The sequence below is a fragment of the Protopterus annectens genome, chromosome 4.part1 (genome assembly GCF_019279795.1).
Source record: "Protopterus annectens isolate FY-2018-M chromosome 4.part1, PAN1.0, whole genome shotgun sequence".
NCBI classification, from domain to species: Eukaryota; Metazoa; Chordata; order Ceratodontiformes; family Protopteridae; genus Protopterus; species Protopterus annectens.
The window spans coordinates 513,531,707-513,547,242 of NC_056734.1; the positions used below are offsets into that span (position 1 = coordinate 513,531,707).

A 15,536-nucleotide genomic window follows, 5' to 3' on the forward strand; every position below is an offset into this window, starting at 1 on the left:
TCAGATCCGAACCCATCAATTGAAGATTGAACGGATAACACCAATGGAATGTTATGCTAAGTACATAACTTTCTTGTATCCTAGGCAGGATGCAACCCATGTAGCTAAGGGCACTGTAGCAGCGATCATTTGAACATCTAATGTTTTAAGTTTACTTGCACAACAGCACTTCATTTGTCCTGAGACCATCTTGAGATTCTCTGCCTTTGTGTTCTTTACTTTTTACTTTGAGGCTGTGGAATTTGTCACGTTTCCTGGCACGCACAGAGGTTGTTATACAAAGTAATATTACTTTCTGTGCCATTGCTGTTAAATCTGACAAACCAGTATGCTTCCACATGCCATAAGTTTATTATGTTTAGATCCACCTCATATGCTTCCTATTTTAGTCTTCTGTTTTGGTAGGAGAGAATTGGGTGACTAATACTCGCTCCCTAGACATTTGCCTGGTAAACCATCAGAGGCAGTAATGTAGTTTGTAATAATAACGTCTACAACCGTACTAACTTTGGCAAGATTAATAGCTTTATCACTTAGTTTTTCCAGGAACTTTCATTTGTCAAACCACTGGCTGGGGTTCCGTTTTCAGAGTTTCCTTGAGCCCTTCTGACTCTGCTCTGGCAGCTTCCATGTCTTGATACGGAGTGAACGCTTTCATCAGAACTGTGCAACAGGTGTGTTTTTTTTTTTAATTGGTTACCCAGGATAGAGTGCTGATCCATTATCACCATTTTCGGTCCCCTCCTAGAACCTATTACAAAAACCTATTTAAATATAGGCTAATATGCTGGGATAGATTTAATGCATTTGTCTGTAGTCGGGTAATGTTTAGAAAGCATTGCATACAGCTATACAGAGCAGTTTCAGAAATGCAAAGTTGATGAGTTTGGCTTACAACGTTTACAGTTTGAAGAGGGAAGAAAATTAACTTTTGTCTTCACTTCAGGTGAGAAATTGATAGGGTGAGATTTCTTTGTCTACCACCCTTGTAGAGTAGTTATGATTGTATCATAATGTGGAAAAATCAACATTTTCCATTAAACCAAAGCAAAAATATTCCCAAAATTTGTGCATTCCGTTAGACCGTTTTGAATGGTTCACCTTTACTGTAATCTTTAGTCTTTTCTCTGTTGGGGGTCACCGCTGCGGATCACCTGTCCTCATGATTGTCAGTGGAGTTTTACGATGTCAAGCTGCCAGCTCGGTGCCCAACTTTCCACAGAAGGCACACACTCCCCTAGGGCCAATTTACAGTGTTCAATCCCCCTACAGCATGTTTGTGGGATGTGGGAGGAAACTGGAGCACCCAGAGAAAACGCACGCAACCACAGGGAGGGCATGCAGACTCCGCACAGAAGACACTGCAGCCGAGGATCGAACCGGAGAACCTCTTGCTGTGAGGCAGCATCCCTCACCACTGTGGCTGTCCTTAATCTTTACTGTAATGCACAGAGTAAACCTTGTGCTTTCCAGACCTTCTGTAGACTTGTATACAAAAATAAATTGTCTTGTTTCAGGTCATGTAAGGCTTCAACATTAGGACAAGAATTGCAAAGTTAATGTTACTTGCAAATTAAGATAAAGAATGTTTTTTACCAAGGTGACTGTTGGTAGCTTCAGCCTACTCTGGAAGACATAGAGCACCTACCTTTATAGCAGCTGTCTGCTCCTTTACAATTACTGTAAATGGACTGATCTGAAGTAGTAAGACTTCATTTGTCTGCAACCTGTGGGATTCGGATCCGAGCCGGCAATTCATAAGCTTTAGGATCTGAGCTCCTAGCTCCTCCCTTTACCCATAATCCCCTGCTAAGCCCTGACTGACCTCAGATTTCGTTTGCCGCGTTCAGTAGCTGACAGGATTTTTCGAGCTCCATAGCAAAGAAAATTGGTGACATATTTTTGACTAATTTTTTTTTCTTATACTTTAGCAGAAGTTAGTGTTTGTTTAGGCTTTCCTCCATTTAACATTCTCGGGTGTTCGTTAGTGTGTGTTGTGTGTTTTCTTTTTTAGGGCCTGTTAGGGCGTAGCCATGTCTGAAGCCCCCAAGGCTATATTTTCTAAATGTACCGAGTGTGGCCATAAGCTTTCTCCCGGCTGATGGCCACACTCGGTGCGTTAAATGCCTGGGGGTTGAACACCTTTCATCTGGTTGTACCACTTGTGCAGGGTTCAACCCCCAGGCTTTAAGGGAGCGGAGGTCGAAGTTGGTTCTGGCGGGACTTCTCCCTCCTGAATCTGCTCGGCTTCGGCCTCGGCCCCTGCTATCCAGAAATCGCCAGTGTCTACTTCGGTCTCCCTTCCTTCGGCTCGGCTTCGGCCTCGACCCCTGCTATCCAGAAATCGCCAGTGTCTACTTCGGTCTCCCTTCCTTTGGCAGGGACTCAAATCTCCCACTAAGAAACTGGAGGATAGGGAGACCAGGAGGGAAAAGGAGAGGCACAGGGAGGGGCACCATAAGCAGCGGGCCGAGGCCTCTGTCTCGGCCCCACCACCTAAGCGTGCCTCCCCTCTGGCTTCTAAATCTCCTCCTCCTCTGCTCCGATCCCCTCTGTTCTCTCCCGGACCCGAGGAGGTGGAGACTAGACCTTCATCGAGGCGACACTGTAGATCCGCCTCGGTGGCCTCGTCAAGGTCAACTTTTTCTATGTCTGACGCTGATATGGACCGGATGATGAGGCGATTCATCCAGGGCCAGATGCAGATGGGAGTGCTCCTGCCCCCCCCCCCCCATCCGGGAGGGGCCTCGACCCCTTTTTTCACCCCATAGCTCCTTCTCCGACCTGACTCCCGGGTTCGGAGCCGGGCAGTGTTGGAACCGGGGGTGGGTCGGATCCGACTGATCGGCGCACCTCTGATCCGATCCCTCCCTTGAGTGCTTCGGGTACTTCAGACCCGACCTCTCGGAGCAGTGGGCGTAGCCTCGGATCCGAGGGAGCCGGTGTCTCCGACTCAGTCTAGGTCGGAGCACACCGGTCTCTCGGATCAGACTGTCTCTGCTCCGGTTCTGATCCATTCATCGGATCCGAGTGGGGGTCGGCTCTCTGGTCTTAGAAGTCAGCTCCCCCTCTGCCTTCGTTGTGGAGAGGGTTCTGTCGAGGACATCCGGACCCCCGGTCACTGTCTCTGCTCCATCCCGCACTCCCTCGCAGCTGGGCCAGGCTGCCATCAGCCGGTCTCAGGGACAGCCCGCCTCAATGTCCCAAGTGGTTCCTTTGGAACAACTGGTTGCTGGCGAGGACTCCTCGGACAGTCCCCCCCGAGGAAGTGCCTCGTAAGCATAAGTATAAGAGGAGGCACGTGGACTCCCCAGAGTCTATTACTGAAGACACGGACTTGGAGGAAGGAGAGGGCTCCCCAAGATCACCCCCAGAAGATGTGTCCTTTGGAGACATTATGGAAATGTTAAGGATCGGGGGGGGGGGGTCTGCCCTCAAGGCCTCCTCAGACGAGTCTGTGTTCTTGGAGGCATTTGAGGCGGGCCAGTCTACCTCTTGGGTGTCCCCTCCTGCCGACCCTCTGGTGGACCTTATTGCCACCAGAGCGTGGAAGGACCCAGACACCGTAGAGCCTGTTCCCAAATGTCCGGACCAGATTCTTAGTCCCCCATCGGACCGTACACATTGGAGTAAGGGACCCCCAGTAGATGCCATACTGATGGCTGCAGCCACAGAGGGAGTTGGCTCAGGAGAGTCCCTCTATGCATCCCCCGAGCAAGGAATCCCGCTCGATGGATCGCATTGGGAAGCGAGTCTTTAGTTCAGCAACCTTCTCCCTGAGGGCGCTGAACTATATGGCACACGATCAGGATGCAGTGAGACCTGATTAAGGAATACGCTGCATCTCCCCTAGAGTCCATTTCGGCGGAGGACAAACAAGTGTACTCCACCTGTATGGCCTCTCTCAGAGCGGTGTCTAATACTTCAATGCGGCTCTTATCTCATGCAACAGAGGGAGCCGCTAGAGCTAGCAGATCAGGCCTTGTTATGAGACGCCAGGCCTGGCTCCGCCACTGTGACTTCGCGGAGCCCTTCAAAGTGACCTTCGCGAATGCCCCCTTCGATGGTTCTGCCCTTTTTGGCAAAACGGTTCGCGAAACGCTTGTCCATAGTGAAAAGGATGGGAAGACTGTTTGCCGTCGGAGTCCGCTTCTCAGCTCTCCAGAGGTCCTTCTCGAAGAATCAAAAGGGACAGAAGATGTGGTTCCGGAAATCGCAGTAATCCCAACCTGCTCCGGACAACCAGTCCTTCCGTGGCAGAGGAGGACAGGGAGGTCGCCGTCCTAGAGGCAGAGGGGCTCCTAGGAACTTAGGGTCCAGAGAACCTTTCTCTGACAGACCCACGCAGCAACCCTGATGGGTTACCCGGCTGCTCCTCTCTGGAGGCAGTCGGGGGGGGGGGGCGTTTTTTGAGGCACCTGACATCATGGAAGTCGATCAAGTCAGTCCGTTGGGTGCTTCGAGTGATATCCAGAAGCTATTCAATCCCCCTTCACAGTATTCCCAGATCCAAAAACCTCCCCGATGTACCACCCGATCAATGGGAGGTAGCAACTGTGGAAATCGCACAGCTGCTAACAGAGCCATCCAACGCGTCCCCCGAGATCAGACCGGATCAGGGTTTTACTCCAGGTTCTTCTTGGTGCCAAAAAAGACTGTGGACTTAAGACCGATCCTAGACCTGTCGCAACTGAACCTGTCTAACGAAACAAAAATTCCGGATGGTCACCTTACAATCTATCCTCCCCCTTTTGCGGGAGAATGATTGGATGTGCTCTATAGACCTCAAGGATGCGTACTACCACATTCTAATGGACAAACGGTCCAGAAGGTTCCTTCGCTTCCGGCTGGGAGCCAGTCGCTACCAGTTCAGGGTCCTTCCCTTTGGTCTCACCTCTGCCCCCAGGGTGTTTACCAAGGTACTTGCAGTGGTAGCGGCCCACCTGAGACTCCAGGGAATTCAGGTGTTTCCATTCCTGGACGACTGGCTCCTTACAGCGTCATCAAGGCATCTACTGTGCTCAGCCAGGGACCATTTCCTTCATATAGCCCCTCGACTGGGCATCACCATAAACCGAGAAATCTTCCCTGGCCCCCACACAGCTTATAGATTTTATAGGAGGAAGATTGGACACAAGAAACATGCAGGCATTCCTCACTCTAGATAGACTGTCCAACCTGAGGTGTCATCACGGCCATCTTAGAACCTGCTCCGACTGCAGCTATGGTCCCGAGGGCCCTAGGTTCAATGGCGGCAGCCATCCCACTCCTCCTTCACGCTCTACTTCACATGAGGATCCTTCAATGGACCCTCCAGGTCCAATGGTCCCCCCTTTACCTTCCTCTCAACAGCCCGATAGCCATCAGCAGAGCATGCAAGAGCTCCCTGTTCTGGTTGCTCCAGTCGACGGACCTCCTGACAGGGAGACCCTTCTGTACTGCATTCCCTTTAGCCACAGTGACCACGGACGCTTCTCGCCTCGGTTGAGGGGGGCATTCAGCGGGCAGGATTGTCCAAGGCACGTGGAACAGTTCAGAGACCTCCCTGCATATAAATGTTCTGGAGATGATGGCAGTGCTATTAGCGTTGCAAGCACTACACAGCCTTCTTCCTGTAGGAACTATTGCTATCCAGACAGACAACATATCGGTAGTCTGGTACATCAACAAACGGGGGGGGGGGGGACCAGGTCCTACCCCCTTTGTCGAGAGGCCATGAGAGTATGGGAATGGGCCATCTCCACCAACCGCTTTCTTGTGGCAACGCACATTCCGGGAAACCATTCTTTCCCCTCACGAATGGTCTCAATTCTCTAGTAGCGAAGCAGATTTTTGCTGCCTGGGGGCAACCCTGTTGCGATCTTTTTGCTTCTCCCTCAAACGCCAAATGCGACAATTTCTTCGCTCTACTTCCCCCATTCGGGGAATCCCCGAGAGACGCCCTGGTGCATGCTTGGCCTCCCGGTCTCCTATACGCTTATCCTCCTCTTCCTCTAATGCAAAAACTATTACAGAAAGCCAGCAGTTTGGGGAGCAGAATGATTCTCATTGCCCCATTCTGGCCTAGTCAACCATGGTTCCCTTACGTATGGTCTCACCGAGTGAATCCACCCTGGATTCTAGATCAAATTCCGGATCTCATTTCCCATCCTCAGGGGCTTCCAATCCCAAACCTTCACACACTGAAATTGACAGCTTGGCTGCTCCAGTTCCATCCCTAATAGGGACTCCCGGTATCTCTTCACCAGTGAAAGCCATCATAGTGGCTGCCCATAAACCACCTACTAGGAAGGTTTATCGAAGCGAATGGAAGCTGTTCTCTATTTGGGCGGAACATAGAAATCTTGATCCCTTTTCCGCGCCACTCTCTGCGGTACTAGACTTGACAGACCTTTTCCAACAAGGAGCAAGCTCTTCGGTAAAGGTACAGATGGCAGCCATTTCTCATTACCATGTGGGTCATGACTCGACACCTCTCATGGCTGCATAAATTTGTAAAACCTTTCTTAAGGGTGCTTTCCTCTTACGACCTCCTGTTAAGGAAGCCGTACCACCTTGGGACTTATCTTTAGTGCTGCAGGCCCTAACCGCTCCTCCTTTTGAATTTGCAGCCTCTGTGGACTTGAAGTATCTTTCCTGGAAAACTGCTTTCTTAGTGGCCATTAAGTCAGCTAGAAGAGTTTCAGAACTCCAAGCTCTGTGCGTCAAACTACCTTATCTCCTTTTTTCCCTGATAGGGTCTCCCTCAGGACCAATCCTTCCTTTCTTACAAAGATTGCTTCCGAATCCAATATTAACCAATCTATTAATTTGCCAGTTTTCTTTCCCAAATATAAAAACAAAGGAGAATATAAACTGCATTCCTTAGATGTTCATAGACAACTGCGTTTCTACATTCACAGAACAGATGGTCATAGACAATCCAATCAACTGTTCGTCTCCTTTGCAAAATTCGCACTGGGTAAGGCAGTCTCTAAGGTCACCTTGTCAAAGTGGACTTCTAATTGTATCTTGCAGGCTTATGACACCTCAGGAAGGCCAGCTCCTCAGAATTACAGCACATTCTACAAGAGCAGTATCTACTTCTGCCGCCTTTAAATCTAGAGTACCATTAGATGATATCTGTGCAGCAGCCACTTGGACTTCATCTCGTACTTTCATTTCACATTACAAAGTGGACGTTGTTTCCAGAGGGAGAGCATCATTTGGCTCTGCAGTGCTCCGTAACATCCTTCCATGACGGCCGCCCAAGATCCAGGTAGCTGGGGACTCTGTCCCACAGGTTGCAGACAAATGAAGTCTTCCTACTTCAGATTAAGAAGTTATGTACTCACCATAACGTTCCGTCCTGAGTAGGTGACTTCATTTGGATGCAACCATCTCCCCCTGACCTTTCATGGCGCTATTAGTCCTGGTTTCCCAGGATTCTGTTATACTGGTATTCACAGGGCAAACTCTATCGGAGGTCAGTCGGGGCTTAGCAGGGGATTATGGGTAAAGGGAGGAGCTAGGAGCTCTGATCCTAAAGCTTATGAATTGCCGGCTCTGATCTGAATCCCACAGGTTGCATCCAAATGAAGTCACCTACTCAGATGGAACGTTATGGTGCACATAACTTCTTATTTTCTGACACTTTTCTGAGGTTTCAGATGACTAAAGGAATAGAGCAGCACAGGTCTAGTAATGAAATTCTATTAAAATTAAATTTGATTCATGAATTCCTTTTTTAATGCTGTTTAGTTAGATTGGTCCACTTTTTTATTAGGTGGTGGTCTCTTGGTGCCAAGATTTTTTTCTTAATGGTTAGTGAAGGTATTAAAGGGTCTCTTCATTTGAAATGTGAACCTTTTCTGTTTAATCTTCACCCTTTGGTTACTTGTAATTTGGTTTCATTTTTGCAGTCTCGTACCTGCTTTACATTAGCACCTTAATGTTCTATGAAATATAAACATCTGAGTATTAAAGATGAACAGGCAATTTAAGAGTAAAGTAATTTCTCATATTTTTACTAGCTGTAACTATAAGCTCTGAAGATGAAGTAGAAGATATACCAACCTACAAGGAAGCCTTCCCTCCTCTTCCAGAGAAAGCTACTGTGCCTGAGGCAGGTCAAGAACTGGCTGGGACATGGGGCAAGATCAGGCCAATCAAATCTTCCCTTGTGACACAGGTGAGAAGTTTCTTTAAGAAGTTTTCTGCACATTGAATTTGCAAAAGTACCTTTGAATTGTTTAAATGTAAAGCTTTACTCAGTTTGCTGCCTGAGAAATTGACTGCAGAAATATTGCAGCTTTTGCTCATGTTGCTGTTATCAAGTTTAGCCAGTACTACTTTACCTACAAGAAGGGTCACTCACAGTGAAGGTTCATTGCATCACTGTTGCATTCACCCAAAACTGTGGGTTCTATCCAGAATACAACCAACCGGCTCCCAAAGCTCAAGGGCACCTTCCGCATGTCTTTATAGCTTAACAGCTAGTGGAGAACAGTATGCACTCCAGTGATTTTTCTTGGCTTCAGTGTGCCCTTCCTTGTAGGTTTAAAGTGATCAGTATCATCTAATGCTTCTCTAATGTAGGGATAGATAAGGGAGTACTTTTCCAGTTTTTGTGAAATTTTAGCTTTTGTCATAGTTGCTACTAAAATTCTACCATGGAAGTTGTGGATGTTCTTCATCTCACATTGCTGCAGTCCTAACACTTGGGTAGTCCGCTGTCCCTCGGTCGGCCCGAATATCAGAGTATAAGGCTGACGTCGGTCAGGGCGCATTTGACTGACATCAGAACGTCAGGGTACAAATGCGCATGACCGACGTCATATCCTCAGTCTTTTTTGCCGCATGGTCCGATGCAGAAGCAGTGTTGCAAGTGCCGTTCGGCGTTCTGAAATTTTTCGAATTCGGAGTTTCAGACCGAAGTCAGAGTTGGTTAAGTACCCGTGGAATATTTTGGTTTTTCTTGCCTCAGTGGTTTACCGGATGTCAGAAAAAGTGAATAACTGTATTTCTTGTGGGAAACGGATACCGCATAGGGATTACCATAATTTATGTATACCTTGTTTGGGACCTGAGCACGACGTTGTTGGGTGCCGCTTTTGTGCTAGGTTCAATAAACGCACTATAAAGCGGAGGTTGGATTGTGCCAGGTTGGTCTTTGGGAAGCGGTGCAATTACAAAATGCCGCCGGATGCTCCGGCGCTTCCTCATAGAAGCGCAAGGACAAGGCAGTTAAACCTAGGTTAGAGGAGTCGTCCGAACCGGACGCCGGTTCTTTAGAGGCGTCAGTGAAACCGGTGGTTCCGACGGAGGCCTCTCTGGAGTCTCAGGGGGAATCTTTGATTTTACAGGATGTGGCCTCCCAGGAGGCAGGTCAGGCTGTAGGGGCTTCTCAGATTACTGTCCTCCCCTCCCTTCCTAAGGGGTCTAGGCCCTCTTTCTGCTTCCAAGGCTTCTCCTAGAGGCAGGTCTAGTTTAGCTTCTGTGGGTGTCACTCCTAGTTCTTCAGGTTCTGTGCCCAAGAAGCACATGCTTAAAATGGCAGAAGATTTAATTACTTTAATTAGAGGCTCTATGCCCCCTCCTGATAAAAGGCCTAGGATGGAACCAGTGTTTGGGGATTGGGAGCAGGCTTCGGATGTGTCTGAGTCTTCGGCTGAAGACTTACAGGAGTATGCTCATTATTCTGATTCTGATGTGGATGATTCTACTCCTTCAGCTTCTCCTCCTGAGGATTTTTCTTTTTCAGAGACCCTTCACTCTATAAGAGAGCATTTTAAATGGGAAGGTCAGGACTTCTCTGATTCCAGGAAAAGGCTTAGGGAATTTTTGTTTTTACCCCAGCATAGGCCTTTGGCTATACCTCCTGTTCTAAATGTGGTGGAAGATGTATTTGCAGAGGCTTCTCTTAATCCTGATAATTTGCCTCCTGCTCCTGTTAAACCTGATAGGTATTACAGGGTACCTGAAGCTCATAAGCATCTTTTTAAGAGTCCTAGGGCAGACCCTGAAACTGTTAGCCAGTGGCCTAAGGGTGTTAAGGCTTCTGTTGTCAAGAATCCGGTTCCTGCAGATAAAGAGGCCAGGGCCTTGGATAGATGGGGAAAGAAAGTTTATACTTCTTCCACTCTAGCCATGAGAGCTTTGAATTGCCAGTTTCACATGTTGAAATATCAAAATTATCTCCTTTCACAGTTGAAATCTAAGGTTGATGCTCTGGCGGAAGGTATTGATTGTGAAGAGTTACAGGATTTAGTGCATGTTTCTGAACAGGTGGGTAAGCACTCTTTGCAATGTGGTTTTGATGCTGTACAGGCCTTGTCCAGGGTGGCTGCCACTGGGTCAGTTCTTCGCAGGCATGCCTGGCTGCGGGATCAAAATTTATCTGACCATGTTAAAACTAGGATTTTGGATGCCCCTTTGCAATCTGATGTCTTGTTTGGTTCTCCTGTTGAGGCAGTTTTAAAGAAAATGGAAGACAAGGCTAAGTCTATGCAGACTGTTAAAGAATTTTTGCAGGTTCAGCCCCCGAAGTTTAGTAGAAATTGGCCTACTAAGGGGTGGACGTATCCTTCTTATGATTCCCAGTCTAGGGGTAGATCTAGACGTGGCAGGGGCAGAGGTCAGGGCTCTTTCAGGCCTAGGACAGGGAGTTCTCCTGCACAGTCTTCAGGTGAGGGCAGGGGTCAGTCCTTTCGTAAACAAACCCAATGACCTACCTTTTCAGCTGCCAGAACCTTCTCGCCTGGCAGCACCTTTTGGGAGGAAGGTTGGCACTTTTCAAAGAAAATTGGAGGTTGATTACCCAAGACAGATGGGTATTGGACATCATACATCACGGTTACAGGTTTTATTTCCATACCTTGCCTCCTTTCAAGGGCATGCCAGACATTCCTCCTCAACAAAGAATAGAGGCTCACAAGCAAATTTCTCTGTTACTCCAAATAGGGGCCATACAGCCGGTTCCTATGCCAGAAAGAGGCCTAGGATTTTATTCTCGCCTGTTCCTTGTACCAAAAAAGGGGAACACGTGGAGACCAATTTTGGATTTATCTATCCTCAACACTTATCTGGACATTCCCAAGTTCAAGATGTTGACGTTACAACAACTTTTACCTCTGCTGGGCAAGGATCACTAGATGGTAACTTTGGATCTCAGAGGCATACCTTCATGTTCCTATCAGACTAAGTTGCAGGAAGTATCTGCGTTTTCGGACTGGGACTTTTCACTATCAGTTCTCTGCATTGCCCTTTGGCTTATCTACTGCGCCCAGAGTATTTACGAAAGTTCTGGCTCCAGTGATAGCTTTCTTCAGGCTGAAAGGAATACAAATCTATCCTTATTTGGACGATTGCCTGATTCTGGCTCAAGGAAGGGAAGAGCTTCTTCGTCATTTGGAATATGTGAGAGCAGTGCTAAGATGCCTGGGGTATTCTGTGAACGAAATAAAGTCCAGTCTAGTACCCTCTCAAGACATGTGCTTTCTGGGTGTAAGACTGAATACAGCATCCCAGATGGCCTTTCTAACCCCGGACAAACAAAAGAATCTTTCCCTTTACTTCCATCATCTATCTCTTCAGTCCGGCTGACTGCAAGGACAGTCCTTCAAGCCTTAGGGTTCATGGCATCTTGTATTCTGGTGCTTCCCAATGCCAAACTGCATATGAGGAAGTTGCAATGGTATCTCAAGAATGTATGGACACAGCACTGCCAGGATCTGGACACTGTCATTCCAATAATACCTTGCATTCAAAAGGAATTTTTGTGGTGGGCTCAGGAATGTCACCTAAACAAGGGACTCTGTGACCCGCCAGAGGCGAGTCAAATTTTAACGACAGATGCCTCGGACAAAGCTTGGGAGCTCATCTAAACGGAAAGTGGATACAAGACAAGTGGCCTGTCAGACTACAGCATCTACATATCAACTTGAAGGAGATGTTAGCAGTCCAGTTTGCATTAATAGCTTTCAAGGATTTACTTCTTCCAGGGCAGGTGTTGATTCTGACAGACAACACAACTGTCATGTGGTACATCAACAAGCAAGGGGGAACACATTCTTATCCTCTATGCAGGCAAGCAATGATTTTGTGGGAGACTGCTCTCAGTTTACAACTAAGTCTTCAGGCAAGGTTTCTGCCAGGAGCACAGAACTCCTTAGCAGATGTGTTAAGCAGACAAATCATGGATCCCCACGAGTGGAAACTGGATCTTCATGTATTTCAGAAATTGACAGTGTCCTGGGGAACTCCAGACATAGATCTGTTCGCTTCTCCACTAAACCATCAGCTGCCAAAGTTTTGCACAAAGAGGTTTCATCCCACAGCCTGGAAAGTGGATGCTCTTTCTTTCAGTTGGAAAAATCTTCATGTGTATGCCTTTCCACCTCTGCCTCTCCTCCCAAAGGTACTTCTGAAGGTCAGACAGGACAAGCCAAGGATGATTTTGATAGCTCCAGATTGGCCTCGGCAGCACTGGTACCCATTACTGAGAAGTCTAGTGCGGAAGCCTCCATGGCCTTTGATTCCACATCTGTTGTCCCAGGAGGACAGTCATTTGCTCAATGTCAAACTTCACTCTCTTCATCTAACAGCTTGGCATATTCTGTTTTAAACCATAGAGGGTCTCAACTTCCACAACAAGTTTTGAATGTGATTTTGGAAGCTAGAAGGCCTAGTACAAGGAAAGTGTATGCAGATAAATGGAAGAGATTTTTGTTTTGGAGTGCAGCTAAGGATTTGGATGTTTCTGAGCCTGATTTAAGTGTGGCTCTTCAATATCTTAGAGTTATTAGACAAAGGTTTGTCTTTCTCTTCTATTAAGATTCATGCTGCAGCAGTTTCAGCTCACTACAACTGTGACCCACCATTGTTTTCTCATCCTTTGTTCAAGCAATTTCTTAGAGGGGAAAGAATATAAGACCCCCACGAAGGGCTCCTACTCCTGCTTGGGATCTCAATTTTGTGTTGGAGAAACTCACTCTACAACCTTTTGAGCCTGCAGCTACTGCTGAGTTGAAATATTTGTCATGGAAGACTGCTTTTTTGTTGGCCATTACCTCTGCAAGAAGGGTTTCTGAATTGCAGGCCCTTATGGCAGTTGAGCCTTTCTTAATTTTCCATAAGGATAGGGTATCTTTACGTACTAATCCTTCCTTTATGCCTAAAGTGGTTTCTAGTGTGGCTTTAAACCAAACTATTCATTTGCCTACTTTTTATGCAAATCCCCAAAATAAAGGGGAAAAGATTTTGCACACTTTAGATGTACACAGGCAGTTGCGATATTATTTGGACAGAACTAAAGGGTTCAGGCAATCTCAGCAGTTATTAGTTTATTTTGCTTTGTGCTCTCAGGGCAAGCCCGTGTCAAAACAAACTATTTCTAAGTGGATTGGATTTTGCATTGCTTTCTGTTATTCCCATCATGGCAAAGAGATTCCAGCTGGGATTAGGCCTCATTCCACTAGGGCTACTGCCACTTCAACAGCTTTTTGAGGGGGTGGCAACTAAGGATATTTTGGAGGCAGCCACTTGGAGTTCAGTGCATACCTTCTCTAGGCATTACCACCTTCCATTGTACTCTAAATCCAGGGCTGGGTTTGCCACTGCTGTGTTGCAGGGCATTCTGGCAGCTCCTGCTTCATTATAGTTTAGCCATCCTCCCTTACCTCTGCTTTGGGATTCTACCCAAGTGTTAGGACTGCAGCAATGTGAGATGAAGAACATAGTACAGTTTTGTACCTACCATAAATGTAGATGTTCGAAGATCCACATTGCTGCAGTCCAATCTCTCCCTCCTTCCCCTCTGTAGTTTGAGGTGGTTGTGTGGGTTGGGTTTTCCATCTTAGGTATATTGTGTTTATTGTATATATTGTACATATTCTTGGTGTTAGGCTGGTTGGTTGTTTAGCTGTTGCCTATGGGTTTTAACCTTTTTCTTTAGGGTCTTCTGACATCTGGGGCAAGAAAAGACTGAGGATATGACGTCGGTCATGCGCATTTGTACCCTGACGTTCTGATGTCAGTCAAATGCGCCCTGACCGACGTCAGCCTTATACTCTGATATTCGGGCCGACCGAGGGACAGCGGACTACCCAAGTGTTAGGACTGCAGCAATGTGGATCTTCGAACATCTACATTTATGGTAGGTACAAAACTGTACTTTTTAGTCTGGATTCTCTGTGGGGCAACCTAAATTTTTTTTTTTTTTTTTTAAATAGGAAAAAAAGGTGGGAAGGGTTATCACTGCAAATCGTATCTCACAACACTTTTCAGTCAGGTTGCACTACCAACTGTTAAGGCACCTGTCACTTTTTTTTCTAAGAGAAATAACCAGGCTTCAGAATCCATTTCTTCCCTCCTGAATTCGCAGGGGGTGGGGGGGGGGCTGTGTGGGGAAACGTTGGTCCTAGCCAGGCTGTACTGCAAAGCTACCCTTGATTCTGAAAACGAGTCTCTGACCCCCCCCGGTTTCTCCCAGGAAAAGTAAACTATCATTTTTTATCTTGCACAAGACAGAGGGAAGATAGATAAGCTTTTATTTAAAGCCTTTCATGTCCTTGAATTCTGAGTCTTCCCTAAATTAAAAAAAAAATCCCTTTGTCTGATTCTGATCAATTGAAGGACAGGAATTTTAATTTTGGGTTGTTTTCTGAAGTTCCTGTGCTACAGTAAGGGGGAATCATTTTCTGAAGAATTGTCTTCGGATTTCCATCCTGAAAAGTTAGTTTGACACTATTGCCTGACTGCTGAAGGAGTTTCAGTGGTAACAAAATCTTGGCAAAAGTGTAACTTTCCAGATGGTTATCTTCAGCCTGCAGCTGTTACTCTTCTTTTGCCAGACTTTGGGAATGGTTTCTAGGCAGCCATCAGTTTGCCTGGTATAAGGCCTCCTGCCCCTGAAGTCTCTTAATCTTAAGATTTCTTTAGTTTTTCTTTTCAAACCCTGTATCAACCCTTGCAGTGATTTTTGTCAATCATCTTCTGCAAGATTTTTTTTTTTAACTATAGTCCTGATTTAGATGTAAATGGTGTTTGGGTTTAGGGAGCAAGTTTATTCTTTCACCTTATCCTTCAGAAAAGTGGATTGTCAGGTTCACATTTCCAAGTTTTTGCTTGCTTCCTTTAGGGAATGAGACTAGCACCTTACACAGACTGACCTTGGGCAAAAAAGCACACTCTAAAATGTTTTGAACCTGCTGCTGCTGTATCTAGAGCAGCTGCGACTGGGTTATTAATTTGTTGGCAATGTTCATAGGTAGGTACTAGGCTATTGGCCCTAGGGCCTATATAAGCTAGCCAAATGGTACCTTGGCTGTTGCCACACAATTATTTTCCTGTGCCCCTGTCAAGCAGAGCCACAGAGGTGGTCCCTGGGGTGAATTTCCTATCTCCCATCCAATCATAAAGATTTTTCTGGAGTGTTAGAGGAGCTTTGTTTGATATACGTAGTTTGTTCTAGAGTACAGGAAGTCTCTGGGACAGGAATCTATCCCTCCAGCATGTTCTGTTTATTGTGGTGACAAGGTTTAGGTCCCTACAGGGTG

The 15,536-nt window shown here is 46.7% G+C and overlaps 1 protein-coding gene across 1 annotated transcript in view; it reads left to right on the forward strand.

Annotated features, from left to right (window-relative positions):
- LOC122801243 (high density lipoprotein binding protein) overlaps window positions 1–15,536 on the forward strand; it is a 1,918,659-nt gene that overhangs the window by 263,013 nt on the left and 1,640,110 nt on the right. Inside the window, exon 4 of the mRNA XM_044070795.1 lies at window positions 8,013–8,170. Within this exon, the coding sequence (XP_043926730.1) occupies window positions 8,013–8,170 (158 nt within the window). The remainder of the gene's footprint in view (window positions 1–8,012; window positions 8,171–15,536) is intronic.